The sequence below is a fragment of the Sapajus apella genome, unplaced genomic scaffold (genome assembly GCF_009761245.1).
Source record: "Sapajus apella isolate SASKATOON/1434 unplaced genomic scaffold, GSC_monkey_1.0 scaffold1, whole genome shotgun sequence".
NCBI classification, from domain to species: domain Eukaryota; kingdom Metazoa; phylum Chordata; class Mammalia; order Primates; family Cebidae; genus Sapajus; species Sapajus apella.
Window position 1 is genome coordinate 90,005,539 of NW_022436941.1, and position 14,914 is coordinate 90,020,452.

A 14,914-nucleotide genomic window follows, 5' to 3' on the forward strand; every position below is an offset into this window, starting at 1 on the left:
CAAGTGATGTATACCTAGGACAATAAAAATGTACCAACTCCGTGAAGTTGCTCCCTGAAACTACTTACCTGTGTGTGCCTCTCAACATTCTTATCCATCCAGGTCTTCAGTCCAGCCTTCCAGGGATCTCAATCTATAAATCTTAGCTTAGAGAATTTCTGACATTTGACTAAATCCCCTTTGAATCCACTCAAGGAAAACTGCAGAACAATTTCTGCTCCAAGAGTCATTCAAGAGTCAGATACACCATCAGGGGACCCAGGCAAAGGCTCAGGACATAAACCAGTAAAGGTATAATCACAAGGACATCATTGTTTTCCAAAGGGCATTTATATCTTTATGTACTCTTTCAGTCATTTTTGTTAAATGCTCGTGCTTTCCATTTTCAGTGCCCCAGAGATAGGAAAGATCTTTAGAAAAATCACCTTTTTCTGTATAATATTCTAATTTAACTTTTTTTTTTTTCCCCAAAAGAAAGTAAAGGCCCTTGAGGGCGAGCTGAGGTACTGTTCAAGAACTTTCTGAAAGTTTAATGTGAAGATCGTGGCTTCAGTAAACAAGGAAGGTTTAGTGGAACAAAATAATAAAATTTGTTCAACTAGTCTTCAAGATTGAAGTCTGACCTTTTACTAAAGTATACTGACTATAAGCTCCTTATAAAAACTAAAATATTATGGGGAGAGGGGAAGGCCCTGAAAGTCGTTATGTTTTTATAAAATAAATCTTGAGTACTATCACCTACATCTAGCTTTGTAATCAATAATAAATCTATATACTCTGTTCAAATTATCCCTAGTTCTTTGCAGTATGAGTTGACTAAAACTAGCTTCCTATCCACATGGCTTACTCCATGAGTAAATGTTTTAGCACCCTCTACTGGCCACTTGTTACATCTAATCCTCTCATAACTTCTCCCCAATGCACGGCTGCCTCTCAGAGGTCAGATGGTGGCTGCAGCATAGGTCACTCCATTTCTTCCTCAGAGCCACCTGTGAAACAGCTGAGCCAGGAGCCACTGCCACATAAGGAAAGGCTGAATCTTGAAGTGCTCTCCTGACACTGCTTGTGCATGAGTTCTGTCTTCACCGACAGATTTCAAAAACACTATCCTGGATCCATGGCTTGTCTGATCTGCAGGCACCTCCAGGAATCAACCTCAGGCCTCATTTCTACATTACAGATGCTCCCATTGGCTGAGCCCTCCTGAGACACCCATATCACCCTCCTGCCTGTCTGCCTCATCTAGCAGCCCTGGTGGGATGCGGGTATTTGGAGAGACCAGCTCACCTATCACCTGGGTTAACAGAGGACAGAAAGAAAAAGAAAAACACACTTGGGAGGCTTGTTTTCCCTCACAAGCTCACAGGTCTGATGCCAATCAATTCTTTGTCCTTGGGTTTATATTAGCCAGACTTTTTGTTGTCAGGGCAGGTGCCAGAGGAGAGTTTCTCCTCTTTCATAGCCTCATGACAAAGCAAATTCTAATTATCCACAGTACCTCAGAGCAAGTGAGGCTCCTTCACTAGGATCTAACATAAGCAACCACGAACCCTTTAAGCTGTCATTATATGGCCCACTTTCTTTCAGAAAGGAAAAAATTAGAGTCAACATGGTATTCATTATTCAATTAACAAAAGGAAAGGATAGGTGAAGAGAAGAGGTAAGACTATAAAAGGTGGAGAGTTTCTTCACTCCCAAATCTTGCTAGACCAAGCTACTGCTTACTGATTAATAAATGCTTGCGGTTTGACATCAGTCATGCACTGAGTACAAAATACTATTTAGAAGGAGATTCGTAAAGGTACTAGAAAGTAATTCCTACCATCAAAGAGCTCACAATTTGGCTGAAAACATGTCAAAAGAAATAATTTAAAACTAACAAAGGGTCATTTCCATAAGTAAAAAATATACACTGAAAATTCTATTAATACATATACATACAAAATCCCCATCTGTCTCTCACATATATGGAAAAAATGATCAAAATATTAGTTAACAGTCATCTCTTTAGTAGAACTTCAGATGATCTATATTTTTTTCTTATTTATTACTACTGTTTGAATTTCCAACAAGGAGAAGGTAGTATCTAACAAAGAAAATGTAAATAAATTAACAATCAATTTATCAAGGGTCTGAGCAAAGGAAACTGCTTATGAATATAACATTGTACATACATCAACAAATGGTACTGGGATAATTGGCAAGCCACATGCAGAAGAATGAAGCTGGATCCTCACCCCTCACCTTACACAAAACTCAACTCAAAGATGGATCCTTAAAGACTTAAGTCTAAGACCTGAAACCATAAAAATTCTAGAATGTAACATTGGAAAAACTCTTTTAAACACTGGCTTGGGCAAAGAGTTCATGACCAAGAACCCAAAAGCAAATGCAACAAAAGCCAAGATAAATAGATGTCACTTAGTTAAACTAAAAAGCTTCTGTACAGCAAAAGAAATAATCAAACAGACAACCCACTGATGGGAGAAAATTTTCACAAGCTATGCATCTAACAAATGACTGATATCCAGAATCTATAAGGAATTCAAACAAATCAGCAAGAAAAGAATAAATCATCCCATCAAAAAGTGGACAAAGGACATGGATGGACAATTCTCAAAAGAAGATATACAAATGGCCAATGAACATATGAAAAAAATGCTCAGCGTCACTAATTATCATGAAATTGCAAATCAAAACCACAATGAGATACCACCTTACTCCTGCAAGAATGGCCGTAATTTAAAACTCAAAAAATAACAGATGTTGGCATGGATGTAGTGAAAAGAGAACATTTTTACACTGCTGGTAGGAATGTAAACTAGTACAATCACTATGGAAAACAGTATTGGAGATTCCTTAAAGAACTAAAGTAGAACTACCATTTGATTCACCAATCTCACTACTGGGTATATACTCAGAAGAAAATAAGTCTTTATATTAAAAAGACACTTGCATATACATGTTTATATCACACAATTCGCAATTGCAAAAATATGAAACCAGCCTAAATGCCCATCAACCAACAAGTGGATAAACACACACACACACACACACACACACACACACACACCATGGAATACTACTTAGCCATAAAAAAGAAGAAAATAATAGCATTCACAGCAACCTGAATGGAGTTGGAAACCATTATTCTAAGCGAAATAACTCAGGAATGAAAAACCAAGCATTGTTAAAAGTGGAAGAAAGCTATGAGGACACAAAGACATAAGAATGATATAATGGTCTTTGGAGACTCAGGGGTTAAGGGTGGAAGGAGGGTGAGGGATAAAATACTATACATTAGGCACAGTGTACACTGCTCAGGTGGCGGGTACACCAAAATCTCAGAAATCACCACTGAAGAACTTTTCCATGCAGCCAAACACCACCTGCTCCCCAAAAGCTATTGAAATAAAAGAAAATTGAACAGAAAATAATAATCTTTTCAAAATAAATGGTATTTTATTCTTCATAAAAAATATTGTACATACAGTAATCTATGAAGTTATATTAAAATTCACAGAAGTGCTGGGAGCAGTGGCTCATGCCTGTAATTCCAGCACTTTGGGAAGCCAAGGCGGGTGGATCACCTGAGGTCAGGAATTCGAGACCAGCCTGGCCAACATGGCAAAACCCCAACTCTACTAAAAATACAAAAATTAGCCAGGCGTGGTGGTGGGTGCCTGTAATCCCAGCTATTTGGGAGGCTGAGACAGGTGAATCGCTTGAATCCAGGAGGCACAGGTTGCAGTGAGCCAAGATCGTGCCACTGCACTCCAGCCTGGGCAATAAGAGTGAGACTCCACCTCAAAAAAAAATTAAAAATTCACAGAAAAAATAGTTGAAGAAAATTATTAATGACTGTGATTTTTGTCACGTTTTCTCATTTTCTAGTACTTTTGTAATAGAAAGTACTAGTTCCTTCCTTAAGAAAATTCTAATGTTAAGCAATTATTCACTCTCATTTAAAAAAAAAAAAATGAGTAAGAGTGCTTTTAAAATAACCATTTACTTAATGGCATACCTGGAATAAGTGCTGTGCTGATAAGGATGTCTACCTCCTTGCATTGTTGAGCAAAGAGTTTCATTTCAGCTTCAATGAACTCTTTGGACATCTCTTTTGCATATCCTCCTTGTCCCTCACCAGACTCCTTCAAGTCCACCTCCAAGGGCTCAGCACCCAGAGACTTGAACTGTTCCAAAGCTGCAGCTCTAGGGTGATTGTTAAAGTGGAAAGCATAGTTATTTTAGGCCCTAATAAGGAAGTCAAGATTATCATTTACATTTACATATACATTTTTAAGAACAACAAACTATATATTCAAAAGTCAAGAGTCCCTTGATTTCGTACTTAATTGTTCTGATTTTTTTTCTAAAAGCAAGTTACATTTTTACAAGAATATTCTTTTCTGAAACCAAAAATACTATTGAGAATTCCAACTTCTACTTAGTTAAGTTGCAAAAGCAATTTCACAATTGCCAACTCCAGTAACCAACTGTGTTCCTTATGACCCCAATGTGGACGATGATGTGATATCTGATATACATCAGGTTTTGATAGCATTCAAATCACTCAAGATGAGGTTTTTCACTTGTAAATATTCTGAATTTGTTCTTATTAGATAATTTTCCCACAAAAAATTATTCTAATGTAATTTTTTGCCCCCCACCCTGTCCTCGTTAAATTATGTTTGCAAAAAGTAACCTATAAATGATAGTAAAGGGTAAAATGTGAAAAGCCAACACATTGAAATTATGTAAAACTAATTCAGTTTTAAATAAGTAAATAAATGCTACCCAAGTACTGTCTCCTGGTTGGAAAAGCAGAGCCAACAAAGACCTCAGCTCTGTGGTGGACAGTGCGTGTAATTCACCAATATCCATTCCACTATGGTAAATCCCAAACCCTCTAATGACAATAATCACTCAAGGTACTTGTTAAAAATTCAAATTCCCAGGCCCCTTCCCAGATCCACTGAATTATAATCTCCAGCAGGCAGGCCAGATGCTATATTATTTTTAGCAAGAACTGTAGGTCTTCCTTTGTCATCAGGGAAGTTTGGGAAACAGTGATCTGAGCCAATAAATCCCTAGCAACCATCATGTTCAAAAGTGTGCATAAAGGGTAGGACATACAGTCTATGGTTGAGCAAGAGTTTCTCTCTCTGCTGGCTTGAGCAAGGAATCTGGTAGCCCAGATTGCCTCTGGAGGTAAAGCTGCAACCACAGTGGAATCAGCCTTAGGAGGAAGCCAAAGCCAAGGACAACAGAGAAGAGTGACAGAAACTGGTCCTTGACAGCACCGAGGAGCATCTAACTGTAATGTGAAAAGGAAGTCCTTCCCCTGGATTCTCAGTTAGAAGAAAGAATACATTTTCTTATGGTTTAAGCCAATCTGAGTTGGTGTTCCATTTGTGGCAACCACAGGGATATAGTTCTTTAAAAAGCTTCAGAAATGTCTACCAATATTAATAAGAAATAAGATGAATTCAAAATGTTATATGTGTATGTATGTGTGTATATATATATATATATATATATATATACATGTGTGTGTCATATACGTATGTATACATATATACATATGTATATGTATATCAAATGATCCAAATTTTGTTCAAAAGTTATATACAGCCGGGCATGGTGGCTCATACCTGTAATCTCAGCACTTTGGAAGGCTGAGGTGGGCAGATCACCTGAGGTCAGGAGTTCAGGAGGACCAGCCTGACCAACATGGAGAAACCCCATCTCTACTAAAAATACAAAATTAGCCAGGTACAGTGGCACACGCCTGTAATACCAGCTACTTGGGAGGCTGCGGCAGGAGAATCGCTTGAACCCAGGAGGCAAAGGTTGCAGTGAGCCAAGATCATGCCGTTATACTCTAGCCTGGGCAACAAGAGAAAAATCCATCTCAAAAAAAAGTTATATACATAAATCTCTGAAGAAATTATACCAGAATATCACCAGCAATTATATCTGGCTGATAGAATTATAAAAGTTATTTTCATTTGCTTCCTTATGTTTCACTGTATTTTTTTATAATTAATATGTATCATTAGATACATAAGCTATTTTTAAATCTCTGCTGTTATATCTTTGCCCATAAAATAATTTCATCATTTAAAAATACTATATTAACATTATAATGTGAATATCTTTTGACTCCAATATTTCCTTAAAATTTATCTAAGGAAAAATGAGATATCTCCAGAAATGTATGTTCTCTGATATACAGTCACCCCTCAGTATCCATGGGGAATTTGTTCCAGGACACCCCTCTGATATCAAAATCCACGGATGATCAAGCTCCTTATAAAAGACAGTGTAGTATTTGCACACACCTACATACATCTTCCCAAGCAGCTTAAGTCACCTCTAGGCTATTTATAATGCCTAATAAATGTAAACGTTATGTAAATAGCTGTTATACCATATTGTTTAGGGAATAATGACAAGAAAAACAAACTTGTTTCTAGCTCAGTACAAACACAATCTTTTTTCTGAATATTTTTGATCTGGTTGAATCCACAGATAATAGAACCCCTGGATAGAGGGCTTACTGTATGTCTCTACGTGTATGTTGACCTACAGAGTATTGTTTAAATATAGTAAAAAATGTCCATTTATAGAGGACTAGTAAAATAAACTACTGTACTTCTATATGATGGAATCTTCTGTAGTCATTAAAAACATTTGCAGGTAAGGAAAGATCTTCATTATCTACTGTTAAATGAAGAAAGGTAAATGGAACAGTAAATTTACATTTTTAATTAACGTGTAGAAGTAACACATGAAAAAACTAAGTTATCTCTAGGCAGTGGGACTTTAAGCTATTTTATTTTCTGTTTTTGTGCTTTTTCATATTTTTCTGAATTGGAAGAATAATCATGTACTATTTTATGATAGGAAAGAAAGCAAGGTTTTTATATATTTAAACTTTGTAACACAGGCATTAGGCAAGATAATCACTATTGCTAAAAGGGGAATCTCCTAGTTATTTTTTGAAAGAATTCAAAAATTAGATCATTTAAATATCATTGAGCAACGAGCTGTCCGTAAGTTTTTAGAATATTTAACTGAAAATATATACCACTTAATCTTCCAACAAGAATTAAAATCAAGTCTGTTTTCCAATACATATGGATTTCATATTTACCATATTAAACCAACCCTGTCTCAAAATACTGACTAGAGTAACTAATGAGCTATAATTCTTAGAAAAGTATTATATCACTTCAGCCACATCTTTCTTCATTGTATACTTGAGATACCTGTATAACAAACTTAATAAATTATAAAGAAAAATTGAGTTTTTGTATTTTTCTAATATAAGCAATAGCCATATTCTAGCTGTCTATTCTGTATACAACCTAAAAAATGACATCAATATACTAAATTCTCAGTGGTTCACCCACCACCAAATTTCAAATTACCTTTAGGTCAAACACATGCATTTCCATTTTAATACTACTGTCAACTACAATGAAAACTTGAACTACCTGCTTTCTATGGGCTTGGCGGTCTTGAGAAAACTTCACATCAACAAACAATAAAAATGAAATGACAGGATCAATGGCATGCTTAACTCTCTCTATCCTTGGTTTGTGTCCTGCTTATTTAGGAAACGCCTTATTTTCTCATTTCAACAGGACAGCTTTTTATCAGTATATCACTTTAACTCCAGATAAAGACTATTAACCACATTTTATGGAACATTCTTTACTCTGAAAAGTCACATTCTTCCAACTTTGAATGGTTGCTTTTTTTCCTTTTTTGATCAAAATTCAAGATTAACAGTAGTATTAGTCCTCCAGTACCCTCAGCCGATAATAAATAACTACATTTTTCAGCCTCAAAAATTATTAAAACACATATTAACAGTACTCAACCTACATTTAATAAAATCCAGTATCTAGTGTCTTTTGAAATGAAGAATTTTAATCAAACTTCTCTTTAAAGACAATCTACAAAATGTGTATATGTCAGCATTAGAGAAATACACAGTGTACATAATCAAGCACTTTCACTCACGGGCTTGAAAATTATCAGAAAAATATATGCAACTGTATCTTAACACCAAACGCAGGAAGCATAAATAATGCATGTGTTGTTAGGTGAAGTGTCAGTCAGCTTTATTTGCTTCTATCCATTCAAGGTAGGGCATCCCCCTGACTCAGCCTGCTATTTTACTCTCTTCAGATTCACAAACATCTCAAACATGCCCTAACTAGTGCCTAAAAGCATTCTGAACAGAAATAGGACATGGTAAAGCAACACGTTAGAAACTCAGGTTAGAGAGAATTCTGGTCCCATTGTCAATCCACCCAAGAAAACAGAGCTGTGAGTTGTTAGTTTGATTATTTGGGATTTTTAAAATTATTTCTGCTGTACTGAGGCTAGGTCCTTAATTTTTTTTTTCACTGAGTAATACATTTTCACTTTGCGTTAACTTTTAAAAAGTGGAAACATTTTTCAGTGGAAAGAGCTTATAGACCAGCAGCAATGTGCAACTTCAATCTATGAAGTTTAAGGAAAGCATACATTTTAAGTAAAGCATTATATGCCCCTGAAACAAAATGTTTTTACCTTAACATCAGTCACTCACCTTGTGTCAAATCCTCTAACAATTGCACCCATCGATTTTGCTGCACCTGCAGAAGCAAGCCCAGCAACACCACCACCAACTATCAGAATCTAGAAAAGAAGACAGAGCCAGTTATGTGTTAAGGCTCATTATCAACTCATACTGAAAAATCATCTGCTAACAATTATTGGTGTCTAGTATAAGTTTAGCATCAATAAATGGCAGTGCTGATGGTGATAACGATGATCAGCCCTTAATAACTGGATGGAGTAAATAGACTATTAACTGAACCGCCGCTGATCTTAAAATTTTATTAAAGAAACAGCTGCTAGCAAAGGCCAACAAACCTTCACTAAAAACAGCCTAATAATCAGCATATCCATGTAAAATCTACCTATGCATGATCAGCATTATGTATGTTGAAGATTAACAGATTCTTTCCCACTGTCTAAAAGTTCCTTCTACTAAAAGTTCCAGTGTGGCATTATACCTACCTTTACCCTATCAAATTCTAAGGTTTTTCTTTGTTCATCAAACATCAAAACACATTTCAAAGATGGGTACAACACTGGTGAAACATCTACCCCAACATCTATTGTGAGCCAAAATGCTTCTGAAAGGAACAGCTATTGAGCAACCACAATTCTGAACCATTTTGAGCAACTCTATGTAAGTCTGAGGCAATGTAACTAACGTCCCTAATCATGGAAGGATCAGCAACAAGAGAACCAAAGAATTCCTCAGAAATAAGAGTCTCCTCCCCCACCCTTCTAAGAAACAAAAGAACAATATTGTCTCCAGTTTGGAATGGGCCTTCCCAAAGTCCTTTTATATATCTCATAAACAATCAACTGAAGGCAATACTTTGTTCCTGTAGAAAAAAATGCCACCCACAGAATCAGTGAAGCTTACAAATTCCCACCCACCCATCATGCCTACATGTTCCTCTGCCTTTACAAAGACTAGGCTAGTCAGACTGTGCTCCAGTGAGCTCTGGGCAGTGTCTCAGAGGTCATGTGAACTGGTCTTGATAACGATGGTGTGTTTGGGGACAGGGGGATATCTACAGGAAAGGGTGCAAAGAGTGACCAGAGGGAATAAGCAGGCTCTAGGCTTGGGGCCCAAGGAGTTCAAGGCCTGCCTCATCAGCCTGGGCTACGACGTGGAGAACGACTGGCAGGGTGACGCCGAGTTCAACCGCATCATGAGCCTGGTTGACCCCAACCACAGCGGCCTTGTGATCTTCGAAGCCTTCATCGACTTCATGTCTCGAGAGACCACTGACACGGACACAGCCGACCAGGTCATCACCTCCTTTAAGGTCTTGGCAGGGGACAAGAACTTCATCACAGCCAAGGAGCTGTGGAGAGAGCTGCCCCTCGACCAGGCCGAGTACTGCATCGCCCACATGGCGCCCTACCAGGGCCCTGATGCCGTGCCCGGTGCCCTCGACTACATGTCCTTCTCCACCGCCCTGTATGGCGAGAGCAACCTGTGAGGCTCCAGAGACCCAGACCAAACACCCCCCACGGCCTCCTGGAAGGTCCGCAGAAGCCCCACAGTCCTGTTCCTCCACTCTGTTAAAAAAAAAAAAAAAAAAAAAAGAGGGAAGGAGGTAAGAAAAGAAAAGAGTAAACAAAATAAGTAAAAGTGACAGAACTTAGCCAAGTTATCCTGAATCAAGACATAACAAAGAAATCCATAGTTTAAAAAACAGAATTGCACAAGAGTAAAGCAGCAGATCTTACCATAGAAATTTACTTTTTCTCTCTAAAGAATGAAGTAAAGAAAAAGACACAGAGAATAAGAGTCAGAGAGCTTAGGTCAAAATCCTGCCCCTGTTACTAACTAGTTCTGGGTGATCTTGGGCAAGCTGCTTATCATCTGCAATATAACAAAGTGCCTTCTCAGACTGTTGGTACATTAAATAAGGGACTCGAACCAAAGCACTTACTGCTAACTGGCACACTGCAGCTATATACTCAAGAAATAGTATCGGGCCAGACAGGTGGCTCAGGCCTACGATCCCAGCACTTTGGAAGGCCAAGACAGGAGGATCCCTTGAATTTAGGAGTTCAAGACCAGCCTGGCCAACAGAGTGAGATCCCATCTCTATTAAAAAATAAAAACCTTAAAAAAAAAAAAAAAGAAAGAAAGAAAGAAATTGTATGGGAAAGGGCAGGAGAAAGGAAATAACTTTCAGAACATTTTTTGTGTTCACTCATATAACCTGCTCATCCCATGGCCTTCCCCATCTAAATAAAGGCAGTAACTATGCACAATTGTTTAAGCCAAAATAGGGAATTCATCAACTCCTCCCTTTGCACATATTTCCATTTCCAATCCATGAACAAGTACTACTGGTTTTAAGTCTCAAAGATCTCCCCTAATCCAAATAAATCCCATCCCCTTTCTCTACATTTCTGGTACCACCACCTTCCCAGGTACAACCAATTGCTGACAGATCTTGCCTTCACCCTACTAGCTGTTCCAACATAACAGCCACATGATTTTTTTAAATCCTAAACCAAACATTTCCCCCACCTGCAGGAGAATCCAAAGTCTATAACACAACCTAGAAGACAGGTTCCACATGATCCAGCCTAGACTTTCCTTTCCAACATCATCTCAGATCACTGTTCATCTTGTTCACCACACTCCAAGACCAATGGTCTTCTTTATCTTTCCAGAACCTAAATGCAGGAATCCCAAATGCTTGGAATCCTTAAACACCTGTTTTCTTCTTCCATGCTTCAAATCTCAGCTCAAAGGAGGAAGCTTCTCCAACACCCTACTAAAGTAGCCTGTGCCCATTACGATCATATCATCTGGTTCTTTTTTTTTCTGTGTGAAATTATCTCATGGCCAGGTGAAGTGGCTTATGCCTGTAATCCCAAAATTTTGGGAGGCCGAGGCAGGAAGATTGTTTGAGCTCAGGAGTTACAGATCAGCCTGATCAACAGAGTAAGACCTTGCCTCCAAAAAAACCAAGTCAAAAATAAATTAAATTGGCCGGGCGCGGTGGCTCAAGCCTGTAATCCCAGCACTTTGGGAGGCCGAGGCGGGTGGATCACTAGGTCAAGAGATCGAGACCATCCTGGTCAACATGGTGAAACCTCGTCTCCACTAAAAATAGAAAAAATTAGCTGGGCATGGTGGCGCGTGCCTGTAATCCCAGCTACTCAGGGGGCTGGGGCAGGAGAATTGCCTGAACCCAGGAGACGGAGGTTGCGGTGAGCCGAGATCGCGCCATTGCACTCCAGCCTGGGTAACAAGAGTGAAACTCCGTCTCAAAAAAATAAATAAATAAATAAATAAATAAATAAATAAATTAAATTATCTCAGGTATTCATTTGATCTTTTGTCTCCTCACTATGACCCCCACTGGAGTGTAAGTTTTGTGCTGCACGGACTTTTTTCTTGTTCATGCCATATCCCCAGATCCTAGAACAATGCCTCGCATATCATAAGCCTTCAACTGATTGATTTTCATTCATTCTAAGCCAGGGGCCAATCTTTTTGGCTTCTCTGAGCCACAATGGAAGAATTGTCTTAGGCCATGTATAAAATACACTAGCTAACACCAACAATTGCTGATGAGTCAAAAAAATAAAATGGCAACAAAAATCACATAATGTTTTCGGAAAATTACAAATTTGTATTGGGCCACATTCAAAGCCATGCTGGGCCATATGCAGCCCACAGGCTTCAGCCTGAACAAACTTGTACTAGATAGGTAAGAACCCTCCATGTTTAAAGGAAATCCAAATAAAAGACTATATTATGCAATCTACCTTGACGAGCTATACCAGTGCCTTCAATTTCAGAAAACTATTTCTGTCATGTAACCCAAGTCCCTTAAGGTGCAATTTAAATTTTCAGTAAAGATAGTCACTTTTCCACCTTTCAAAGGCTAGCAATCTTTTATTTGTCTCTTGTCTTTTGTTTCACTTTTTAATCTCTTTTATTCACAGCTTTTCTCTCAACTTCCACAAATATCTAGAAAGATTATAACCAAAATCAGTAGTAGATTTTGTGCATCAAAGCATTCAGTCAATTTAAGAACAGCATCAAACTTCTGGTCACTATGAGTGCCAGACATATTTTTATAATCCTGAGAAAGAAGTCAAAATTTAGTCATTTAACATGTCATGTCTATGTTGTTTGCTCACACTTTCTTACTAAGTATTGTGACCTCCACTTAAACCGCTTGCCGTTTTTTTAACCTGGCCTGTTATTCAAAACAATATAATTTCTCAAAGCTCTATTAGCTTTTGTTTCACTTTTTTTCCAGGAGATTTATTTTGTGTGAGAACTCTGGGCTTATATAACAAAGTACTTAAGAGCAGGAAGCACCACTTAAACCTATACCCTACAGGTAGATAAATGACCACATTTAAAATTAGTTTCCTGTACCTAGTGCTATGGTTTGGATGTGCATTGTCCCCACAAAAATTCATGTGGACATTTGATCCCAAATGTGGCAATACTGGGAGGTGGGTCCTAGTGAAGAGGTATTTGGGTCATGGGAATGGATCTCTTATGAACAGATTAATGCCCTCCCTGGGAGTGAGGGACTGAGTTCTCACTCTGGGGGTTGATAGAAGAGTCTGGTTCCCTCAGTTTCTCTCTCTTGATTCCTCTCTCACCATGTGATCTTTTTTGCACACACCTGCTCCCCTTACACTGTCCACCATGAGTTGAAGCAGCCTTGAGGCCGCTTCCAAATCTTGAACTTTACAGCTACCAGAATTATGAGCCAAGTAAACCTTGTTTTTTAAATAAATTACCCGGTCCCACCACAACCTCTGCAGCCTCAGAGCTGGCCGCCGCCCCCGCCGCCATCGCCGCCACCACCACCGTCATCTCCGCCGCTGCCTCTGTGGCGCCCTTCCCCTTCACCACCCCCTTCGCCGCCTCTACACATTCTAGACCTGTCCTGGAGAAGAAGCTATAGTCGGTCTCCCTTGTGGGCCTGGGGCGCAGCCATGGCGGACGGCGGCGGCGGCGGCGGCGGCGGGGGACCCGGCGCGGTGGGCCACAGCGGAGCGGGCCAGGCCTCTGCCGGGGCAGCGACTGCCGCTACGGGGCCAGCGGGAGCGGTGGCCCCCTCAACCCCGCCTCGCTGCCTCCCGGCGACCCGCAGCTCATCGCTCTCATAGTGGAGCAGCTCAAGAGCCGGGGCCTCTTTGACAGCTTCCGCCGGGACTGCCTGGCCGACGTGGACACAAAGCCAGCCCACCAACACCTGAGGCAGAAAGTGGATAATTTTGTGTCAACACATCTGGACAAGCAGGAATGGAATCCTACAATGAACAAAAACCAATTGCGAAATGGTCTGAGGCAGAATGTGGTTCAGTCAGGGATGTTGGAAGCTGGAGTAGACAGGATTATTTCTCAGGTGGTGGATCCAAAACTAAACCACATCTTCAGGCCACAAATAGAACGAGCAATTCATGAGTTCCTGGCAGCCCAGAAAAAAGCAGCTGGGCCAGCACCCCCTCCAGAGCCCGACGGCCAGGACCCACCAGCTCCATCTCAGGACACTTCCTAAGAATATGCCTGTCACCTTTTGAAAGCTCAATTTTTGGCGAAGAAATGGATTCGGTTACATAAGAGAGCAACTTCAGACTGAAGATAGGCCAAGGTCATCACTGGTCTAAAGATTTCAACCTTGACTATGGGCAGTAAACAGATTGAAAGGGGAGCAAGTTCAGCAGCAGGGAAGCTGACCGTGTCACCCCCTGCATTGTGCTGCCATTTGGTCCTCTGTCCAGGGGTGTGACACCAAGTAGACACTACAGAGAGAGAAACACTACAGCAACCCAGGGTTTTCCTGAAACAGACTTTACTTGAACATGGAGACTGCACATGGACTTTAGGGTTTGTGCTCTGGGAGAAATGAAAGCTACAGTGAGAGAACAGAACCAATCCCAAAGACAGTTTGAAAGAACAATGACAGTAAAGGTTAACTGGGGGTGGTATTTAACAGTGCTTATTTGATATTGTCTCCCAGAGTTCCAAACTAGATTGTACAAGTCATTAGCATCAGATAGCTTTAAAGTTGTGACCTTCTTGTACATGAATCTTCTAGCCAGTTTCCTTTCCTTTGTAGTATGTAACAAAACATGAAATCCTAGAATGTGTGAAAAGTTCAGACATGAGGTATAAGGAAACTCATCTGCAGGTTCTCTGTCCGGAACTGCTTCCTGTCATGCAGGGGCTAGCGAGTCTTACATATGTTTACTTTATTCTCACATTTGTGTTTTTTTTAGGAAAGTGGTCAGTAAATGACTTATCTTTCATAATAAAATCATTTGATACTCT

General features: G+C 39.5%; 1 protein-coding gene and 2 pseudogenes across 7 annotated transcripts in view; 2 read left to right on the plus strand and 1 right to left on the minus strand.

Annotated features, from left to right (window-relative positions):
• NNT (nicotinamide nucleotide transhydrogenase) overlaps window positions 1–14,914 on the minus strand; it is a 92,727-nt gene that overhangs the window by 61,179 nt on the left and 16,634 nt on the right. For all 5 annotated transcript variants that reach the window (XM_032281240.1, XM_032281251.1, XM_032281258.1 and 2 more), the window contains 2 exons: window positions 8,609–8,697; window positions 4,025–4,212 (listed from right to left, as the gene is read on the minus strand). In XM_032281240.1, coding sequence (XP_032137131.1) covers window positions 4,025–4,212; window positions 8,609–8,697 — 277 coding nt within the window. The remainder of the gene's footprint in view (window positions 1–4,024; window positions 4,213–8,608; window positions 8,698–14,914) is intronic.
• On the plus strand, window positions 9,706–10,216 carry LOC116553787 (annotated as a pseudogene). The gene has a single exon (XR_004269910.1). The product of XR_004269910.1 is annotated as an alpha-actinin-4 pseudogene (transcript).
• Window positions 13,576–14,568, plus strand: LOC116553779 (annotated as a pseudogene). The gene has a single exon (XR_004269908.1). The product of XR_004269908.1 is annotated as a biorientation of chromosomes in cell division protein 1 pseudogene (transcript).